General features: G+C 30.9%; 1 protein-coding gene across 8 annotated transcripts in view; it reads right to left on the minus strand.

Moving 5' to 3' along the window:
• Positions 1-23,222, minus strand: part of ROBO2 (roundabout guidance receptor 2) — a 668,594-nt gene that overhangs the window by 123,383 nt on the left and 521,989 nt on the right. For all 8 annotated transcript variants that reach the window (XM_058184861.1, XM_058184864.1, XM_058184867.1 and 5 more), the window contains 3 exons: positions 18,570-18,708; positions 6,075-6,205; positions 1,116-1,127 (listed from right to left, as the gene is read on the minus strand). In XM_058184861.1, the coding sequence (XP_058040844.1) occupies positions 1,116-1,127; positions 6,075-6,205; positions 18,570-18,708 (282 nt within the window). The remainder of the gene's footprint in view (positions 1-1,115; positions 1,128-6,074; positions 6,206-18,569; positions 18,709-23,222) is intronic.

Here is a 23,222-nt window from a genome sequence, read left to right on the forward strand (position 1 = left end):
GACAAACAAACCAGATAGAAACAGTGCAATAGTATTTCTGTGTATGAAGATATTGATCTGTCTATCTGAAAATCTGATGAGAACAATAATAGACAAAAATAGAGGGAAAATAAATGAATGCTCTATTTCCAGAATTTATCTAATGTAAATTCTTATAGAAGATAATCTAAATGCATATAATTTATTAATTTAAAGGATAATTTAATAATTTATACCAATAATTTAATGATTTCAAATTGAATGTTCATGTTTTGTTTTGGAAAATGAAAATAATGCAACAAGCAATGATTAAATTCAGATCTTTTCTTTTCCTCTCAGACAGAATGAAAACTTTTGAAACTATATCTACCCTGTATTTCTTATTACATACAACCAAAGGACACTTACATATTTGACACATTAGTAAAAAGCTTCTTTTATTTCAGTTGAAACCCTATAAAAAATGGTAATGATATCAAAATTTTTATAACCTCTCAGTATTAGTATTGTTATTTAACAATGTCACTGAAAAAACAATCTCTAGAAATGTAATTTCACAGAACATTGCACCAGTATTCTGTTGTATATCATATTGAGCATACTGAACACAAAACACAACTGGCATTTCTATTGCAAATAAAAATGACATGGATAACAGTTCTTAAATAAATTATGTGTAAATATTTATGTAGTACTGGAAACAAAATTCATTTTGGGTAAAGCATAACTTTTGTATCTTTTCAAAAAATATAGCACCAAAAATATAAGTCTACTTATACCAGTCACTGCCGTTTTAATTTTTTCCCCCACTACTTTACTACAGATACCATCAGAGTATAATTTCATTTATTTCAGTGAGAGTACAAATTAGATTGCAGGTTTTTAACCAAATATATTCATTATTTCTATTATGCAGCATTTCAAATTCAGAAATTACACCAAATTATTAAGGTCCTTGCATTATTCTAATTTTTCTATTGTATAATAACTTTGAAAACAGGTAAATAATAATTCTTTTCTTCTCTACCAGATATTTAGTAATTGATAATTATTTTAAAACACATCTGTATGATAATAATGAAAGATGAAGAATTATATGAAATTATGCTAAAATGGATAGAAGGATGGCTACTTACCAACAGGACGAGCTGGAGATATTACAATGGTGTGGTGAGAACGTAACAAAATTAAAGAAAAAAAAAAGAATTTGTCAGAATGCATGATGTGTAATGCTATGCTATATGCGGATAATTACCTGAACATTATTCATATATAGCAACCATAATTAATTATTTCTTTCTACTATTTATAATTTTAAAACTGCATTGAGAAATACATATGTAGAATTTGATTATATAGAATTAGTGATCTGATTACTTCTATTGTTAGGTTCATATGACACTATCAAATGTCATTTCAAATATTTTAAAAAAAACAGCTAAATCTCTAGATTTTTTTTTATTTAATCCAAACTCACACATTGGAAAATATTAATCGAATTAAAAGAAGAAATAGCATCATATTTGACTTAAAGACCAATGGCATTTAACCATATCTAGCCAAGATTTTGGTAAGCTTGGAGAAAAGCTAAAAGTATATATAATTCCTTGTGTGTCCAATCACACTTGGCCAATAAAAATTATATTCTATTCTAAAAGTATGTGGTTATATCTGTATTTAGGTATAATATTTTAATAACAAATAAAAATTCATTTTTCCACATTCACTGATTCAGATGATAAAATTAAAACAAATAATTTTAAACGATCAGAGGGATTTTAAAAGAATTTCAGAAAATGTTGTTGGGTAACTCTTACTTTAAAAAAATGGAACTGATTAATGGAATATTTTTCCTTCAAATGTATGTTAACTTTGAGTGTCTTCAGTTTAGCAGTTGTCTATCATGGCTTTAGATTGTCATGTTAACAGTATTTGGTTTATGTGTCAGCTTTTATTTGATTGAAGGACAAGTTTAGGTCTCCATGGAGCATTTTGTATAAGAAACAAAGCAGTTAAAGAATTAATCACATAATATTGTTAAGTACTTAATTATTACATTAATTATTCAGCTGCAATAGTCAAACTTCACAAAATAAATTTATAAGTTTCTTTGAGATATGTAGCTTTTAGCTTTTATACAAATTGTAGATCACTTATTTAAGTATTTTATTTTTTTCCTTTATGATTTGCACAATAAAACACTTTCAGTTATAATTTTGTAGGCTGCAAATGCAAGAAATGGAATTTAATATGTTTTGATATGATATAACCATAATTACTTTAAAACTCCCAATGTGAATATTTAAAGTGACTTGCCACTTTCAAAAGAGATGCTACAACATATTTATAATTAAATTAGGACATTGTCAAACCAACAGTGTTTAAAATTAGTTAACTTTACTATTATTTTATGTATATATTTCTAAAAGAATAATATTCTCTAGTATCTTTCTACATCAAATGACTTAAGAGTTTGAAAAAAATATATACTGTTGCCATGCAGATCTGAATTTGTGTACATCTAATAACACTACACTTGTTAAAGTCACTATTTTTTATAACAGTATGTCTGGCAAAAGTGTTTATGCCTGCCATGGTTTTATTTGAAGTAACTCAGAGTCAAGGAATGTATGAAAGAAATTTAATGTTAGGAGAGCTTTAATCTTGTATAATTCAAATAGTTCATGGAACAAGACACAGACAATCAAAGATGCCCAAATACTTCAGAGATGGAAGTTAATCAGTTATATTCATAAAATTATTACATTTCTAATCAAGTTTTATCCTGTGCATGTTTTCTATGGAGTAAATTAGACTAAGTTCAAAAGAAAAATTTGCAATTTGGCAATTTCAATGTTATAAGACATGATTTAACATTAATATAATTCAAAAACAATAAAAGCTCTGTAATTGTTATTAACAAAGGTGCCATATAAAGTAAAAAAAGGATTTTAAAACAGCAATTCAACACTGAAAATTTTTTAAGTTTTGATTTTTAAGATAATTTCCATTTGGAACAAGGAACAACTTTTCCAAATTACTTTTACTAACAGAATCTGGTGAACTTTAAGAAAGAAGAGGGATTCCAATTTGGATTTCAACTTCATTATTTAGTTGCTTACCAAAAAACCAAAACAAAAACCTTTATGTTCAGAAAATTTGGATACTGTCGAAGGATTCTTTCCAATTATATTCCCATACAAAGTTATTCTCTTACTCTAAATAAAATGTATATAAAAAAGAGAGCAGACAAAAACACACACCAAACAACTGCAAACTGAACTGTACAACATAATTACCTTTCAGGGAGTTAAGACTGACCACAGTTATTAGGTTAGAAAACCAACAAATACTAAAATCTAGATATCTTCACTAAGAGAGCTAAATCAGTACCTTATAATATTGATGATATTAGAATAAAAAAATAATCATTTTATAGTTATTTGTTTTGGTGTATTGTAATGGTGTATTTTGTATTATGGGATTATGGGAAATTATAGTTTATTTTATATTTTACCCTTTTTCTTCAAATATAAATCATTTATCTTACCACTGAGTATATTATGGAACTATAATATTTTTTTCTGTAAGTAGACAGGTTCCTTACACTATTTGTAGGTAGATATTGTATGAACTATTATAATTAAAAAAGAAAAAATATTTTTTTTTATTAAGTGGCTTTTATTTTTATCATTCCCAAAAGCTGACTTCAAATATACATTCTTTGACTTTTCTACTTTACTTTTATTATGTTTCAAATGTATAGAAACCACTTCCAACATGATGAATATTGGTAGGGGCCGGATAGCTCAGGCTGGTAAGGCCTGTTATTAAGAACACAAAGCCTGCAATTACTGCAGGTTCAAGCCCGGCCCAAGGTTGACTCAGCCTTCCATCCTTTATAAGGTAGGTAAAATGAGGACCCAGATTATTGGGGGGGCAATAAGTTGACTTTGTAAAAATATACAAATAGAATGAGACTATTGCCTTATACACTGTAAGCCGCCCTGAGTCTTTGGAGAAGGGCGGGGTATAAATGTAAACAAAAAAAAAATAATAATAATAATAAAAAATATGCACTATAACAAAATATTTTCAAATTTATCCTTGTTGAAATTAATCTTCAGCAAATTTAACAATTGTTTTGGAAGGACGTAAGTATTATATTTATCCTCTTAAAGTAGTAATGCCTGTTCTGAAGAGTGCATGAAATGTATGGGGCAATTCAGAGGTGGGATTCACTTACCTTCCCTACCAGTTTGCAAATGTGATGTGTGTGCATGTGCAGTAGTCGCACATTACATCCGGGCAGGTGGGCGGAGCCTCCCGCAGTCACCACTACCGGTTCGCGCGATTCGGACAGAACCGGCTGAATCCCACCACTGGGGTAATTCATTGTTAAATAAGATTTTAGCATAATAGGAAACTATTAATTGTCAAAATAAAGCATAAAACCTCTATTTTAAAAAACCTGGAGTTTCCCACTGCCAGAATTGCTATGCCTTTTTTCCATTTCCCCTCCTTTCTTTTCCCATCCAAATTCATCAATTAACTAAACCATATTATAAAAGCTGGCATCTCCAATCAGTTGACCCATATTCTAATAAAGCAGACTATATAAACTTATATGATATAATGGGGATGAATGAGAAAAACCACTTACGAAGCAATTTTTGCAGTTCTAGTGAAACCTTTAGCACATGCTGCTAAAATGTGAAACAGTGTCTGTATGATACCCATTATTTTTTATACTTCTAATTTTATGTTTGTGTGTGTATACCCATTTATAAAATGACCTCCAGCTGCATTCATTACCAATGAAGTTTACAGCTGGCAATGGGAAAAATACACACCAAAAGAGAATGAACAGAATTTCAGCAGACTAAGATATCCTCTAAAAAGAATATGATATGAATGCAAGATTTATTAAGTTAATATTTATATGATTTATAGTTTATTTTATAGTGAAAATATCTCATAAAATCTACATAAATATTTTGTTCCTCAGTATCCCTTATACAATAAACTTTCTCTGTCTCTCTCACACACATAAATTGTAAGTCCATCTTGTTTTATATATATGGCAGACCAAAAATCAGGATCCATAGGCCAATCACAATAGATACTGTATTTTGTTATTTTTCCCCCAGAAAAAAGTTACTGTAGTTATGAATTTTCAAAAGTCACACATCATAAAAAATATAAGTGTTTGGAAGAAAATGGCAACCAATTCAATAATGTATTGTTATTTATATAATATTCTGTCTATTTTATATTATATAATATATTGTCTATTGGCCTTCCCTTTTGCATACCTTGGTATTTTTTACTTCTTTTTCTACATCAAAAAAAGATCTACCTTCCCATATCTAAGCTGTGTTGATATATATGTATAATATAGCAGTCTCATATCACCACATTTTTCGTCCTTCCTCATACATAATTCTTCCTTAATTGTTTATATATTGTACTGGTCTGATATATTAAATTTACTGTGAAAAATAAAACTCATATATTTCTTGATGACTGGTTTTATAGTCACCTGTTGCTGCATGGTCAGCTGTAATGAAGAAAATTATATTTTTCATGTATTTATCCTTAATTTTTTCATGACATATTGGAACTTCATTTGGATAAGGAGATATATGATTTCAGCTGCTGTTTTTCATTTAAATGTGAAATTGTGAACGTTTTCTTCAATTTACTTTTTTATAAGATTTCCAAGAACAAAATGTATAGGTACTTAATTATGCAATGCTTATAAAAATATAAAGGCATTTTTATTGTCTCTTGGAATTACAGTAACAAAAGAGGTTTCCTGAGTTTTAAGAACTTTCTCTTGCTATAATAAATGTAATGACATCAAAATCTCTTTTTAATCATTAGGAAGTGTATCAATGTCAAATAGCTTTTCTGCATGATATTCTTGACAGCTTCTATCAGTGATCCAAGTAAGCTACAAGCAGAGTTGGTTATTTAAATACAACTGTATCCTGTATTCTAAGAGATAATCTTAGAATCTAATCTTCAGTCACCAAATGATATGTCTGAATATATTATATGTCGTTATATGTTTTAAATAGTTCAGAACTCACCTCGAACTGTAAGAGTTGCAGATGTCTCAACTTTTCCAACTCTGTTTTCAGCTATGCATGTGTATGTTCCTTCATCTGAGCTCACAGCCTTTTTAATACGCAAGGTGTAATCATCTTTGATATCGTATCTGCTTTTAGAATAGAAAAGAAAATTATACGAAGTTTAATTTTTCATCTGGAATCCTGTCATCATTATTCTAACACGGAAACATCTCTAGAAGATAATTCATTATATGAAATGACATAATTCCACTAAAAATTAATCTTCATGACACTTTTATTGAACCATGTATTACTTAAAGCTTTACAGCCATAAAATTAGTATGGCTATGTTCATGTCACATTAAAGTTATATTAGGAATATCACTTATACTGTCCTTGTTCTAAACCACTACAATCATATAGCATTATTATCAGTATATAATATCCTAAGTTTTATTCTGATCTTACAATATGAAATATACCTATCAAAACATTTCAGCTCTGTAATAACAAAGTTACATTAAGGGGAATTTTAGACTTTGTGCAAGCAAAGTAAAAGATCTGTAAGATTTCTGTGCATGCTAAATGTTCTCAACAAAATATACTGTAGCCAATATCTTAAGGAAAAATTATTTTTAAAAAATGATTTATAAACAAGATGGCTTCATTATAAACCATTATTTAAATGCTGTATTAATTAATTTTAAAAATAGCTATACATACTATTCATCTAGCTTTATGTGTAATTATATATACAATTTCACATAATTTCCTATTTGACATACTGAAAATGAGACCAGATTGGGCCAATTTATACTATAATTACTATAATTCAAGGAATACAAAATTATTTTTATCAACAATTTTTTACACTAATAGAAATAATCTAAATTTTCTAAAATTTGTATTCTATTTTCCTTACATTCTTTGAGGGATTGTGGATTTTCCTACAAAGAAATCTATTATTATTTTCCCAGGGCATCAGATTATTTTAATGTGCATATTCTTTTTTTTAAAAAATCACGTTTTTATTAAAATATATATCTAGCACAATTGAAATGTGTGCGACCTATTACTAGCATTAAAATCTATCATTATAAAGGGTGGACTCCCTGAGCAAATAAATTTTATTCTCCCACACTTACAAACTACCAGTATATAACAGCATGTGAAACTTAATGATCAACTATAGATGATGCCATATTTATATACGCCCACCACATATTCACCACATATTTTCAATTTTGGACATGGTATTAGAAGTACATTATAATCTGTTCTTGCTTTAGTTAGAGTAAAAGTGATTGGTTCATATGCAGCCATTCTAGTATGTTATGGAGAAAGACTAGAAACTTTTAAAGGGAATAAAGTGAAGCTTTAAATCATAGAAACCAAATTACAGTGAATAACAGGAGTCAAAATGAATCAACAAATGAGATACAGGTTGGAAAGTATGACTGAAGGATATTGATAAAGTTAGGGAAATGATTCCATGGAATGCCAACAGGATAGTATTATCAAGAGATTGTGAAAAATGTGAACAATAACATGACAAATTCTCATTAAAAATTAAACAGGGATAGACTTATCTGACACAGACAAAAATAGACAAGATTGCCATAACAAGTGGAGATGTTGTATAAGACGTATGAAAACAAACACATGTAGAAATTGGAAGTTTAGTAGTATTCATTCGTTATGTGTATGTTTCACGTATTGTGACACAGACTAATTGTAATTCTGTGAAGTTACTATTTAAAATAAATATGGAAAATGTATCCCCATGCTTACAATTTTTTCATATATGTTATTAATTCAGAAGTAAATTACTCCCAGATGATACTCTGCTCTGTTATTTCTTACAATGATTGTAACATATTTATGGCTCAGGTTCATGGTAACACGCTGAAAATGTTAGTTCTAATTCTAAGCAATTGGCGGAAGAATAGCTATAGCCGCAAAATTTGACAAAACCTTACATAATATACTTGAAAAGGAACACTAAACTGTGAACGATGTAAAGAGCTCATAATGTAAGTTTATACATTGTTTCCTGTTTAAAATATATATATATATATATATTATTTATTTATTTTGTTGAGTACATATTAGATAATATATATAGGTATAAACATGAATTGTATACATAAAGTGAATAAAGGGAACATTAGGACAGGGACAGTAGGCATGCTGGTGCTCTTATGCACGCCCCTTACAGACCTCTTAGGAGTGGGGTGAGGTCAACAGTAGATAGTCTTAGGTTAAAGTTTTGGGATGAGACCATGGAATCTGGTAGTGCATTCCAGGCATTAACAATTCTGTTACTGAAGTCATATTTTCTGCAATCAAGTTTGGAGCGGTTCACTTTAAGTTTGTATCTATTGTGTGTATTGTTGTGATTGAAGCTAAGTAGTCATTGACTGGAAGGACATTGTAGCAGATGATTATATGAGTTATACTCAGGTCATGCCGAAGGTGGCGGAGTTCTAAATTTTCTAAACCCAGGATTTCAAGTCTGGTGGCATAAGGTATTTTGTTGTGAGCAGAGGAGTAAAGGACTCTTCTTGTGAAATATTTCTGGATGCGCTCAATTGTATTAATGTCTGATACGCAGTGTGGGTTTCAGACAGATGAGTTGTATTCAAGAATTGGTTTAGCAAATGTTTTGTATGCTCTGGTTAGTAGTGTAATATTATCGGAGAAGAAGCTATGCAAGATTAGGTTTACAACCCTTAATGACATTTTGGCAATGTTGTTACAGTGGGCTTTGGCACTTAGATCATATGATATGAGTACTCCAAGGTCCTTGAAAGAGTGAGGGTCATCTACAAGGTCGTGTCCACTTAGCTTGTATTTTGTGTTCTGATTCTTTTTGTCAATGTGTAAGACAGAGTATTTGTTGGTTGAGTTTTGGAGTTGGCAATTTTTTAATCATTCCGACACACAGTCAAGGTCTTTTTGAAGGTTAGCAGCATTGTTGACAGTGTTGGTTTGATATTAGCGTTAATAGTGTTAATATTGATGTATAGAGAAGTTTTTCTCTTCTACTATGAAATAGGTTGTGACAAAAATGTGGCACACATTCATAAAGATACTTAGAAATTAGAAGCAGCATATTATGGAGTTATTTATTTTCCTTACATTAGTCGTAATATTTAGTTTTAATTTAATTTTACAAGAGAATGCAAGGTATTTCAGAATTAGAAATTATTATATCAATCAGAAAATGACTTTTTAGACAGTCTGAAGTTTTGTAGATTTATCTCAACATGAAATGTGGAAATATTTACTAGTTTTGAATAATTATTCTTACTATTCATAAATTTGAATTTGCATTATCTTAAAGCAAGATAGGTTATTTGTAATGGGGGGAACCTGTTTCATAGAATACAGTACTTAATTAACTGTTAACAGGAATAATACAGCTTAATTTGTCAGGAAATCAAGGAACCGATTTCATTTTATTCATTTTATGAATTTAGACATTACATCAAAATCAGTTATTCATGGCTGAATGACTAATTAAGTCTTATGAAATTATTAAGCATGTTAGATAGCCTTTTTTTAGAACACATATTTGTTTTACAGTTTTCAATTATAGCTCAGCAGCTTAGAACATCATCTGTTGGTCATCTGTACAGCTCCTTTACAGAATGGTGGTTTGTATTCTATTAACTATGGTAATTAATGTTGTACCTTGTGAATAAACAAAAAATATAACACCTAAAATGGTAAAATATTAATAACTTTACAATAATCGAGTGATAATGTGCAGCGGCAAGTGCTCAAATAAAGAAGCAACAGAAAAAATCTTTATGTTTTCTTTTATGTTATTTTAAGAAGAAATGGGACAACTATATCTAATATAAAATAAACAATAGTAAATTGAGATAACAATAATAGACAATGCAGAAAAAGCTTTCCAAAACCAGCACTGGCCTTGGCCATATGTACACAACAAAAATAAGATTATTTTTCACATTTTTCTTCTGAATTTCTTGTTAGTTTTTTAAATTTATAAAGGAAGCAAGAAACTGTATATTTAAAAACATGAATATAAAAAGCCTTGAATTAAAATATGAATGTAAGGAAATTCTTATTAAATGTCTTTGTAATTGGAATTTTTTTAAAAAAATATGTAAAACTATATGTTATTATATATTTTTGGTCAGGAAGAAAAGAAATCTGAGTCCCAGGCAAATCTGTAACTGGAATAAGCATCTTAGGCAAGACTATCTCTAGTTCTCACAAGATGGAAGAAAACAGGGGGGACAGAAAATTCAGAATTGCAATCCTATAAAATATAAGAATAGCATATGTAACTTTGGTAACCTTGGCTGGTCTTTGGAGGATTGACAGGCAGAATTGAATGAGTATTGTACTCGGAACTATACAACTGAATTGTTTTTCCTAGCACAGCTGTACTCTTCCTAATCATATATTTTTGATTTTGTATGGGTGTGCATGAGATAATCACTCTTATGAAAGCAAAGATAATCAATTTTTATTTATTTGAGTGGCAACTAGGTGTAATTGAAAAGCTTCCAGGAAATTATGTTTTTTTTTTTAAAAAAAGTCATTTGTCTGACTTATTTTCTTCCAAGGTCATGAACCATGGAATTTGTAGTCAAAAATCTCTGTTTGAAAAATATTACCATTACATAAAATTGCCAACAAAACAAGTATTAATTTCAAGGAAAATTACTTGTACATAGTTGTACATTAAATTTATTTGAATTAATATATATAGTACTCTCAGATAATATAAAGTATATGTAATGTCTCAGTTACTTGATTTTAAAACATTATAAAACATTGCATAAGATTTCTTTCCTATGTAGGGAACCATTTAAGTGTAATTTAAATCTAAAGGAGTAGGCCAAATATTGTCAAGCTCTGCTTCTTTAAAAAATGACTGGAAAGTATTAAAATAAAAAGCAATGGTTTATAGGTCCAAAATCCCATTAGGGCCATGATTTGGGAAGAATATTAACAATCCAATTTTGAAAATTGCATACTGTATGTATTTTAATATGTAAATGCAATTAATATTTTCATATAACTGTTTTAGCAAACAATGTATTGTCAGCAAGGGAAAAAATCATTAAAAAGCATAAAATATTAAAGATAATATTTGTTAATATTATTACAAATGGACAATGAAGCAATAGAAAGCTCACATCCATGTACTACCATGTTTCCCTGAAAATAAGATCATGTCTTATATTTTTTTGAATCCTGAAATAAGCGCTTGGCCTTATTGCCATGGGCTCAAAAGCCTGATTGGGCTTATTATTGGGGATGTCTTATTTTGGGGAAAACAGGGTACTACTATATTTATACTCTTACAGCATTATAATCATGCTTTCATCAATAATATGCTTATTAGCAGTGCTTTAGAAACAATACCAAAGAATGTTTTTGTAAAATAATTTGTTATGGAGATTTCTGTTGTCTTCATTGCAAATGACACCTACCAAATTCCAAATTCCAGTGAAAGCATAACTATTTTTTCAATCCTCTTAGAAGCACATTCTTCTGAAAGCCTGTATTACTTTTTTGATATTGTAATTCAGCCCTTAAGCACTGGAATTTCAAACCTCCCAGGATCTCAGTTTATAACACATGGTAGTGAATTTTCTTTGAAGAAAATAAGAGACTCCACTTGTTTTTCTTTTAATGAGCAATGATTAATGGTTAAATTAGGCAAGAAATGGTAAAATTTTCAACATCAGCATTTCTTTTTAATAACCATTTCCAAATAAAATTAACATGCCTTCTACTATTAATTTTCTGTTAACCAAAGATAGTATACTATATCAAATTGAAGATTCTTCCTTAGCCACTACAGTGCTCAGAAGCTGTCAGATTAATTCACTATAAACTATATTTCATAATATATATTTTCTGACATTCCATCTCACACAAACACAGAAATAATATATTAGCTTTGTCCCTTCTAATGTCAAGGTTTTAACAACATTCTCTGACCTACTCTATTCATTTCATAAAAGAAATAAATCTCTTTGATGTATACTGCTAAAAATCTGAAAACAGTATTGTTTATAAAGACAAAATATTTAAAGAGTTATGTTTTTAATAGCAGTACATATTTTTTTCTCCAGCTTTCATTTAATATTGCTCATTATTATTAATTAAAACAGAAAATCTGCTCATGTGACCAACATTAATTCCTTTATACCATACAGAAAACATTTTTTCCTAATTTATTTGTAAATTAGTAGGAGAATGCTACTCCATTCATAGCCAAATATGGTAATCCCTGGCTCTTGAGGGGAGGGAAGACTAAAAAATTCATAACTACTCCATCTTGCCAAGGTTGGGCCTAAACCTGAGCCTGCTCTTCCCACCGCCTTCAGACACTGCAAAAGAAAAAAAAACCTGAAACCATCTTTATCTATTGGACCTGATGGACTATGTGCATACTTCTTAAAAAAACTTTCCACTAATATAGCAGAACCCCTAAGCATAATCTTTGATAAAGCTTTCATGACTGGTTCCCTTCCCAAACTTTGGTCTCTAGCCACAGCCATCCCTATCTTCAAAAAAGGAGATCCTAACCTAGTTGAAAATTACAGACCAATCTCTCTATGCTGCGTCACCTGCAAAGTAATGGAATCTATCATCAACCAATCCATTACCCTTCACCTAGAAACAAACAACCTACTCTCTAATAAACAATTTGGTTTCAGGAAAAAATTATTATGTAACTTACAACTTCTCCACTGCAAAAACATATGGACTACTAATCTTGATCAAGGCAAAGCAATAGATGCAATCTAATTAGACTTCTGCAAACTTTTGACTCAGTAGTACACGATAAACTTCTCCTAAAACTAAAATCCTACAGCCTTTCAGGACCTCTTCACAATTGGATAACTGCTTTCCTATCAAACAGACAACAAGTGGTCAAAATTGGCAATGCTCTATCAAATCCTGTTCCTGTCAAAAGTGGCGTTCCTCAAGGCAGCGTTCTTGGACTAACACTCTTCATACTATACATTAATGATCTCTGTGACCATATCTCAAATTATTGTGTTCTCTTTGCTGACGATGTCAAACTATTTAACGCCACCAACAATACTACTACCCTTCAAAAAGACCTTGACTTTGTATCCGATTGGTCTAAAACTTGGCAACTCCAAATCTCAACCATCAAATGCTCAGTCTTACATATGGGGAAAAAAGAACCCAAACACTAAGTACAAGCTTGATGGACATTGAACACACTCAAAACCGTAGAAATGGTGGTAGACTTTAGGAAAAACCCTTCCATACTTCCACCTCTCACAATACTTGACAACACAGTATCAACAGTAGAAACCTTCAAATTTCTGGGTTCTATCATATCGCAAGATCTCAAATGGACAGCTAACATCAAAACATCATTAAAAAGGACAACAAAGAATGTTCTTTCTCGCCAACTCAGTAAGCTCAAACTGCCCAAGGAGCTGCTGATCCAGTTCTACAGAGGAATTATTGAGTCTGTCATTTGCACCTCTATAACTGTCTGGTTCGGTTCTGCAACCCAACAAGAAAAACACAGCGTTCACAGGATAATTAGAACTGCAGAAAAAATAATTGCTACCAACTTGCCTTCCATTGAGGACGTGTATACTGCACGAATCAAGAAGAGAGCCGTGAAAATATTTGCAGATCCCTCGCATCCTGGACATAAACTGTTTCAACTCCTACCCTCAAACGACGCTATAGAGCACTGCACACCAGAACAACTAGACACAAGAACAGTTTTTTCCCGAAGGCCATCACTCTGCTAAACAAATAATTCCCTCAACACTGTCAGACTATTTACTGAATCTGCACTACTATTAATCGTTTCATAGTTCCCATCACCAATCTCTTTCCACTTATGACTGTATGACTATAACTTGTTGCTGGCAATCCTTATGATTTATATTGATATATTGATCATCAATTGTGTTGTAAATGTTGTACCTTGATGAACGTATCTTTTCTTTTATGTACACTGAGAGCATATGCACCAAGACAAATTCCTTGTGTGTCCAATCACACTTGGCCAATAAAAATTCTATTCTATTCTATTCTATTACCTTACTGATGACCCCCACCCTGTAAAAGACCTTGGAGTTTTCATATCAAATGATCCAAGTGCCAAAACTCACTGCAACTACATAGCAAAAAAGGCTCTAAGCGTTGTAAATCTAATTTTGCGTAGCTTCTTTTCCAAAAACTCTACACTACTAACCAGAGCATACAAAACATTTGCAACACCAATTCTGGAATACAGCTCACCTGTCTGGAACCCATACCACATCTCTGACATTAATACAATTGAACGAGTCCAGAAATATTTTACAAGAAGAGTTCTCCGCTCCTCTGTTAACAACAAAATACCTTATACCTCCAGACTTGAAATCCTGGGATTAGAAAACTTAAAACTCCGCCGACTCCGACATGAACTGTGTTTAACACAGAGAATCATCTATTGCAATGTCCTTCCTGTTAAAGACTACTTCAGCTTCAATCACAATAATACAAGTGCAAACAATAGATTCAAACTTAATGTTAACCGTTTCAATCTTGATTGCAGAAAATATGACTTTTGTAACAGAGTTGTTAACGCTTGGAACACACTACCTGACTCTGTGGTCTCTTCTCAAACTCCCAAAAGCTTTAACCAAAAACTGTCTACCATTGACCTCACCCCATTCCTAAGAGGACTATAAGGGGTGTGCATAAGTGCACAAAAGTGCCTACCGTTCCTGTCCTATTGTTTTCTTTCATTATATGTGCTTGTATATAATATTGTGACAAAAATAAAGAAATAAATAAATAAAGAATCTTTATAGCACTGTTTGGCTGACACAGGTGAAAATGTAAAGAAGGATATTATCAGCACACACTATGGATGATATCTAACTTTCTTTTTTGGGCAAACTACCCAATGGTGTTCTGTAGATGTTAAATAGGAAAAAATACAGACATATAGACAACCCATACATCAAGGGGTTTAGGGCTAGGTTTCTACCCTCTCTCCCCCAATACCAATTGTCACTAATTGTAGAGGAACTTATAGAATCACCAAAAATCCATGCCACCCACTACTAACACCATGATTGTTGCAGAGAACACCATGATTGTATTGAAGGTCTCTAAAAATCAAGAAAGGCCATTATGAATGTCTCCATTTAGTATAAAAGCAATTAAAGAACTGTAGCTGGTCTACAGCTCATCAAATAACAACAGCAATGGCCAGATTCCATGTCCTGGCATAAATAATGCATTATATCACTTTCAAACTAAATGTCCATTTACCCTTTCTTTTAGGCTGTGGGTATATTGCTTACTGTATTTAAACGTCAAACCATAGAGCAATAAAAGAGTACAAATTTCATTGTGTCAAACACCTGGTTTCAAAATGAATGCCAAATTCCTATCTTATCACCATGAAAATATATGAAGTGCTAAATTCCCACAACTTACATTTATCAGGGTATCTTTTCTTGAAAATTAGTACTAAAAATTCCAGCATGTTAGAACAGATAGAGGGAGATTAAATAACTAACAGTACCATTTACATTATTAATTGAAACAAAAACAAAAAAATTGACTTGATAATTAGAATCTTCATTTTGTTTCACTTGTAGAGGACGAAGTAGAAATAATAACAATATGCTATTTTTGGTACATTGCCTGGAGAAAAGCAAAAGGAAATGGAAATAGTTTGGATGGGTAATGCAGAATGTCTTATGGCATTAATGATAGGAACTTTATTTATCAAGTTAACCAGCGATAATGTTCCATTTCACTTTATCTTCTTCGATTCCCAGAAAAAATATGTTTGCTAGATACAAAAACAAAATGAAACCAGAGATTTTTTCTTAATTTTCCATTAAAACAGAACTGGTTCTTAGGTTGCCAAAAGAATTCTTTTATGTAATAATGCATAGCAATGTAACATTTCATTATAAAAGCAGGGCAAGTTGCATATTATTTTTAGTTTATCATTTTTTCTTGCATTGTTCTATTTATTGCACTACAGAGAATAAATTTAAAGAAATGGCTCTTTCCTGCTGGTAGTTTTAGCTGTTGCTACCTTCAGTTCTCTTGTCAGTTAACATGAAATATCTACACATCCAACATAGAAACACCAATTGTAATTTCATTAAAAAGGTATTTACTGAGCCAGCTGCTCAGAGCAGGAATATCCCACCTCCATAAAATAGATACTTTAAGGATATATATTAAGGAAACTGACACATTCATTCTGTCTGTACATTAGTTCAGTCCCAGAAAAGTAGCCTTGCTATCATGTTCCATGTAAATTATTATTAGCGAATTTCATACATTCCATTCTGTAATGAAAACTATTTTATTTCTAAGGGGAAAACCGCTATATTACTTGCTACATAATTACAGTTATGCAGCTGGTCTCTTAGGCTTTGCTAGAAATTAGAAAACATGAAGTGCAGCACAAACTGTAATCAAATGTTATTAAATGTTAAGCCAAGGAAATGCTGTCTCCACACCAAATATTTCAGTCTGTAATATTGGTTCCGTATCTAAGCTTAAATAAAGTGGCACACTTAACACATAAGTCAGGTTGTGTTTAACTGGAAGTAATTACCAATACTTTCCATCATTTATAGAATTCATTGCCCCTCAGTATAAATGTGTCAAACACACATTAAAGAAGAAAACTAGTCATAATAATAAATCACTGAAACTCATCAATATTCAGATTGTTCACTTTACATTTTCAAAATGCTTTTAGAATTGCATTTCATTTCATAATGCAATGGTTGGAATCCTTCCCAACGCAGGAATCTACTATGGATCCTTGCTTAGTAGAGAGCCATTCAGTATCTCTTTAAGTAGTTGAACTGGTAAAGGAACTAGAGAAAAGCATTAAATAATGACCCTGTCAGTTCCGTTGTTGAAGAGTAATTATTATTATGAAATCTTTCCTGAGGTTCAATCAAAATTTGCTTTGTTATATTTTAAACTCGCTTGTTCTTTTGCCTGCTCTCAGATACTTGGAGACATTATTGTCTCCTCACAGTCTCTAGGATAAACCAGGATCATCAGTTGTATGCATGTATGTAGAAGGATGGACAGACAGATAAATAAATGACAGTTTAGTCTAGTGGTTAAGGCTTTATTTCCAGGAGACTGCGTTCTAGTCCTATTAAAGCTGGCTGGCTTTGGGTCACTGACAACCCATGACATTAGGTTCAGGCAACAAGACATTTCTATTGCAATCATTGGATCAACACTTGGTTGACACAAAACAGCAAACCCTGAACTTGCAGGAAGTTCATAGAAAACTGGAATTTCATAGCATTGCACATTGCAACCCCAATGAAACAGAAATTCAAAAGCACTGATTTTTAAAATTAGCTTTACAAGGTTTGGAAACAAATATCCAGGTATGAAAAATTTGAAACAGAGGTTATAAAAAGAAATAGTTATATTTCCAGAGAGTGGTAAGAGCATGTTCCATTATAATTATTATAACCTTTTACACTACACTTTTATTAATACTGCATTTTCCTAAAGTATTTTCCATACTTGTATAGAATGTTCAGGAAAATTAGTTATATGGGATTAGCTAGTTTGAATATTTAATTTATTTACAGTATTTAATTTATTTAAGTGTTATTCTTTCAAGGGACATAACAATAAACATATAGTATTACTAGTATTACTTTACTTAATGTGATCAAGCTAATGTCACATCTGATCCAATCATTTTTTAAATCAAGTTATTAAATTTTAGTGAAATTATTTAGTAAATCTAAAAAAAAATGAATATCATGCAAGAGTGACATAAAGGAGGAGAGAGATCCTATTCCTTTATTGTATGGTTAAGCAACATTTTCAGTTCATACTCCTGATTTGCTGTTAGATTGTTAGACTTCCAGTGACATATGTGTCTTTTCATTCAGATTTCTCAGATTGGGATTAGAAATGTTTTCATTGTGTGTATGTGCCTTTGAATCAATTTTGACTCCTGGAGACTGCCTGGACAAACCCTTGTAGTTTTCTTGGCTTTTGAAATGGTTTGACATTAACATCCTAGGCTGAGAGAGAGTGACTGGCCACTCAACTGGCTTTGTGCCTAACCAGAACTCCTACTCCCACAGTTTTCTTGCCTGTGTCTTAAGCATTACACCAAACTGGCTCTTGTGCTTTCATTTACACTCCTAAACTCATAAATATAAGTGAACATTGCATTAACCCTACAATCAATCATTTTTACCATCACATTTTATTGATGAAATTTCTGGGTGTTCTGAGGCCTGCAATGAGATCTGAAGAATTACTGCTTAAGGGGTAAGTATCCCTAATTAAGAAACTGTATTTTCTTAAGAACATGTGTTCTTGATAATAGAAGCAAATAAATAATAGAATCCTTTTAACCAATATGCTTTTTCCTGATTAATAATATTCCATATGAATAAGTCTGGCAATCCTAAAAGCCCTATGAATAATTAGCATTTTTCTTACCTTCCTCTTGGCAAATCAATGTCATCTTTCTTCCAGCGAACTGATGGCTGAGGATCGCCTTGTACCTGGCATCTAAACTCAACAACATCTTCTTCCAAAACCACTTGGTTGATTGGTCTTCTCAGAAATGTGGGTCGTTCTTGAAAACAAGAGTTCCAAATTAAATAAGATTGCTATATTTCATTTCAAATACTGAAAACAGTCCAGCCCAGAATAAATGTATTGCCTAGTGATTAAAACATTTCCCTATTCTCATTAACAATCATGAAGTCTAATGTTTAACCTGCTTGGGCCAAGTTTTTATTTAATTTTAATGAGTTGTTATTTTTAGTGTTTCCCAGATTTGTGTTTTATATACAAATAAGTGAGTATTTTATATTATATCGTGAATGCCTTCCTTTTTTTCTTTTTCATAATATTTAAGCGACTGAGAATCAAACAGATCGTGGCAAGATACAAAATAAATAAATAAATAAATAAATAAATAAATAAATAAATAAATAAATGACTATATTTCACACAAATACTCATTGTTGTGCTTGTACATCATTTCTACATTTTGTCTATTGTTAGGCAAGAATATGAATTATTGATTCCTTTGTGCTTATATATTAGTCATACAACAAGATTGTTACATTATTCAGTTTATGAATAAAATGTTTAGAGTAATGTCATTCAACTAACATTCTTTATATAATATTAATAGCTAGTTTGCTGTAGTGGTTAAAGGCACTGAGCTAGAAAACTGTGAGTTCTAGTCCTGCCCTAGATAAGAACTCATTCTCAGAAGAAGGCAAGGTTAAACCATTTCTGAAAGTCTTGCCAAGAAAACTGAAGGGATTGTTGAATATTCAAAAGCACATATTGTACATGCATAGGCAACAATATCAACTGGATTTAAATCAGACGCACAACATTTTTACAATATTAGTCCCTTGTTGGATAAAAGGAGGCAATTCTCTGGTATATACAAAGTAAAGTATACTTTTTTCATAGTGCAGCAATGCTAATTTCAAAAAAGGCTGAAAAGATTTTTTCTATTAATAAATAAATAAATAAAATAATGTATTCATAAATTTGAGTGGCATCATTACATTAATAATTTTAAATTAAAATGAAGACATATATTCTATATTAAATAAAGCATTTTTTAAGATTACAGCTGAATAAATATATCTTTCTATCTCCCAAAATGTTTCGATGTTGAATAATACAAGCCTTAGAGAAAAAATGCATATAAAAGAGATCAGAAGAGATCATTTTGTCATTCATATGGACTCTGGCTTGTTATAAATAAGCTTCATAGCTTAGCAATTTTTCTCAGATACTTGATTAACATATATAGACAATCATTGACTACAATTGTAATAGAGCCTGCTCATTAGGATTGGAAGTCATGATAACCATTAAATGAAATGCCCATATAATCACTTGTTTTATAAGAGCCTTGTCTCTTCTCTACCCAATATGGTTGATAAATGTATGGGGGGCACTGCAACATCCCAGCTGTTGGTCATAAGGGCAAGCAACTGTGGGGCACTGCAATGCTCATAACTTCGGGACTCAGTCATAAATAGCTTTGGGGCTATCTACTGCAACTTCATACAGTCACTAAGCAACTGGTTATAAGTTGAGGAGTACCTGCATACCAAAGTTTAGGATATTAATGGCACCTGAGAATCATGAGAGAATATATATGTACAGCATTGAATACAACATACATTATTTGTCAAAAATTGCTAACCCAATAATATTTCTTTCACTTTGGAAGATGAAGAATCATTATTTATTTTGTTTATTTAATTATCTAATTCTTTCTCATTAATTTGAATAGCTGATACTTTCCTATGTAACTTAAGTAAAAGGAAAGAGTCAAATTACAAATAAACTGAACTTTCAATGTTTAATGAACAGAATCTAAGCAAATGACTGTGGATTTTTATCTCGGATCAAATGAACCTTAAAGTCATCTATTATTTATACTTTGTTTTGTTCCAGTATGCAGAATGATATATAATTATATAATTTCATTCTGATAGGTGAGTCATCTATTATTTGTCAGTTTCTCCTCTAAACCTAACCAGGTCTTCCCTACACTAAACTCCCATGGTCATGAAAAAATTGCTTCTGAAAGCTGACATAATTCTTTGGGTGAATGTGTGGATGCTATGGGTGAATGTTGTCATATAGAAACAGAAATATACATAGTACAAAACCACAGATCAGAATATATAATTTCATACACTTAAATAAACTACTGCAATACCCTGCATGCTGAGGAGATAAATATGGCAGAAGATGTTTCATGCACTCAAGCATTCCTTTTAAAATATGGCAAGTTTAAGAACTTAAGTTTAAAGAATTTAATATAATTTTATTTGTGAATAAAAGCAAATATGATATAAATTATATTTTTTGAATCAAAACCAACATATGTAGTTAAATACACATATTTTAAGCTATAAAAATCTGAAAAATTCAAAACTTTTTATCTTTAAAGCAAATACTACAAAATATTATGAATATCTACACAACATGTTTGGAGCCTAGATTTAGCCATCCTTTGAGCAACAAAATTGCTCACCAACACTGACTTTAATGAGTTTATGCTGATTAAATCTAAACACCAACTGCAGTAATAATTATATCAGTAGAACTGAGAATGGAAATGCTTCTTGTTAATACACAGGAAAACGCATGCAATTTCCTTTCAATATTAAATTGCAATGATTATATCACTAACTCTTTTTATGACACTGTAATCTCTTAATTTTGGGTAGAGTTGGGAGATTGGACGGAGCTGAGCTTTTACTGGCCAGTTGCCCTTTCTGATGCCTATGTGGGCGAAAACAATATATTTTAACTTGGCTAGTTATATACCTATCTATGATATAAGTATGCCAAACTTATTTATGAAAACTTCTTCATATGTGATTGTAATTTTGGTCTTCCTGCATACAGTATATTCACTGAGCGCCTGATAACGTTTTACTTTCTGTTACCCATCTTTACCAGAGGCTATGCCTCAAGCTAAATTCCTTGTATGGTGACCTAGATACCAGTTCCAGGTGATATGCTAGATACTGGTAGAAAACATTTTAAAACCAAAATAAAGGAAAACATCCTGCAAATGACTAAAAGCCAGTATATAAGAAAACAACTTATACATTAAATATTCAGCAGCTTCACTGTCTTCTAATTCATTAGCATTTTCTATGCATTTCCAGTAAATTTTATTGAATAGCTTTGATCTGCATCTGTTCTGTATCTAGATAACCTTAATTTCTTTTTCAATTTTATTTTTAGAACATGGTCATTATTTATAGGAATAATTTTCTAAAACAAGGAATTGAAAGCAATATAAAATGCCTAAAGAAAAATGATCATATCATTTAGTTATTTGAGACATTTTTTCAGACCTAGTATAGACAGACTGAGTATAATCTACCTGATTCAGTTTCCTGTAGTGTTATAAATATTTTTTTTCTATCAGTCATGGAAAGAATAGAATGGAATGGAATGGAATGTGAAGGAGAACCAAGAGAGTGATATCAAAGACAAATCCAAAGATATTGACTGTGAAAAATCAAATAATTATGTGGGGAGTAACAATGAAAAACAGAGGCTATTAGGGAGAAAAGAAATAAGACTAGAAACAAAAATGAATTTAAAAAATTACATTGGGATTAATAATGAGAAAAATAGAGAGGGTGGAAAGAGACAAGGAGAGAAAGAAGGGGGGAAGAGAAAAAATATAAAAAACTCAAGCGATTACACTGAAATTAACAGTGGGAAAATAAGACAGAGGGGGAAAGGGGAAGAAGGAGGGTAGATGGAAATACAGGGCAAGCCAAGAGAGTAAAGGATTTCAGGAGAAAGAAGGGGGAAAAAAGAAAAAGAGAGAGAAAAGAAGAAAATAATTGATAATACTTTGGTTTTAATGGTAATAATGGTATTTAGCTAACATGCCTGAAATCATATAATATTTTTAATGGTAATTACGGAACTCACTTAAAATGAAATACTAGAAAACTTAGTTAATCTTCATAATATAATATGAGTATGGTTTACTATGAAGAGATATAAATAAATATATACAGTTGAATATTACATGAAATGTTTTTAATTGCAAATATGGAATCTAGTTAAAATATTTGAAATCATATTATATTCTGAAGATTAACTTAGTTGAAAAAGCAATGGAAACGACTGGTTTTAATGCTATATAATAAGTGAGTTTTAGTAAGACATTTATTGTAGCATTGGAATAAGTAGTATATGTAAAACTGTATGAATACCAATTTTTGTGAATGGAATCATGGAAATATTTAGGAAATATTTCCATGATATAGGAATATTTAGGAAAAATAGTTGAAACAATATTCTGAGGTGAAAAGGGAGTAATGGGAAAACATCTGAATAGGATGACTTAGAGTCAAGGTCAAATATTAGAAAAATGATTGATTTAAACTAAATGGTTTAATTTGGAGGAAGTAATGAGAGAAGGAAAAAAGAAAAAATTGATTAATGATCAGAGATTAGGGCAAAGGGTAAGACTAATTATATAATAGAAATAAGGGAAAGAAAATAAAAATTAGAGAGAAAGAATATTATGACAAAAAGTGAAACATATAAATTGTGTTGGAAGATAAC

This window comes from Ahaetulla prasina, chromosome 5 (genome assembly GCF_028640845.1).
Source record: "Ahaetulla prasina isolate Xishuangbanna chromosome 5, ASM2864084v1, whole genome shotgun sequence".
Lineage (NCBI taxonomy): Eukaryota > Metazoa > Chordata > Lepidosauria > Squamata > Colubridae > Ahaetulla > Ahaetulla prasina.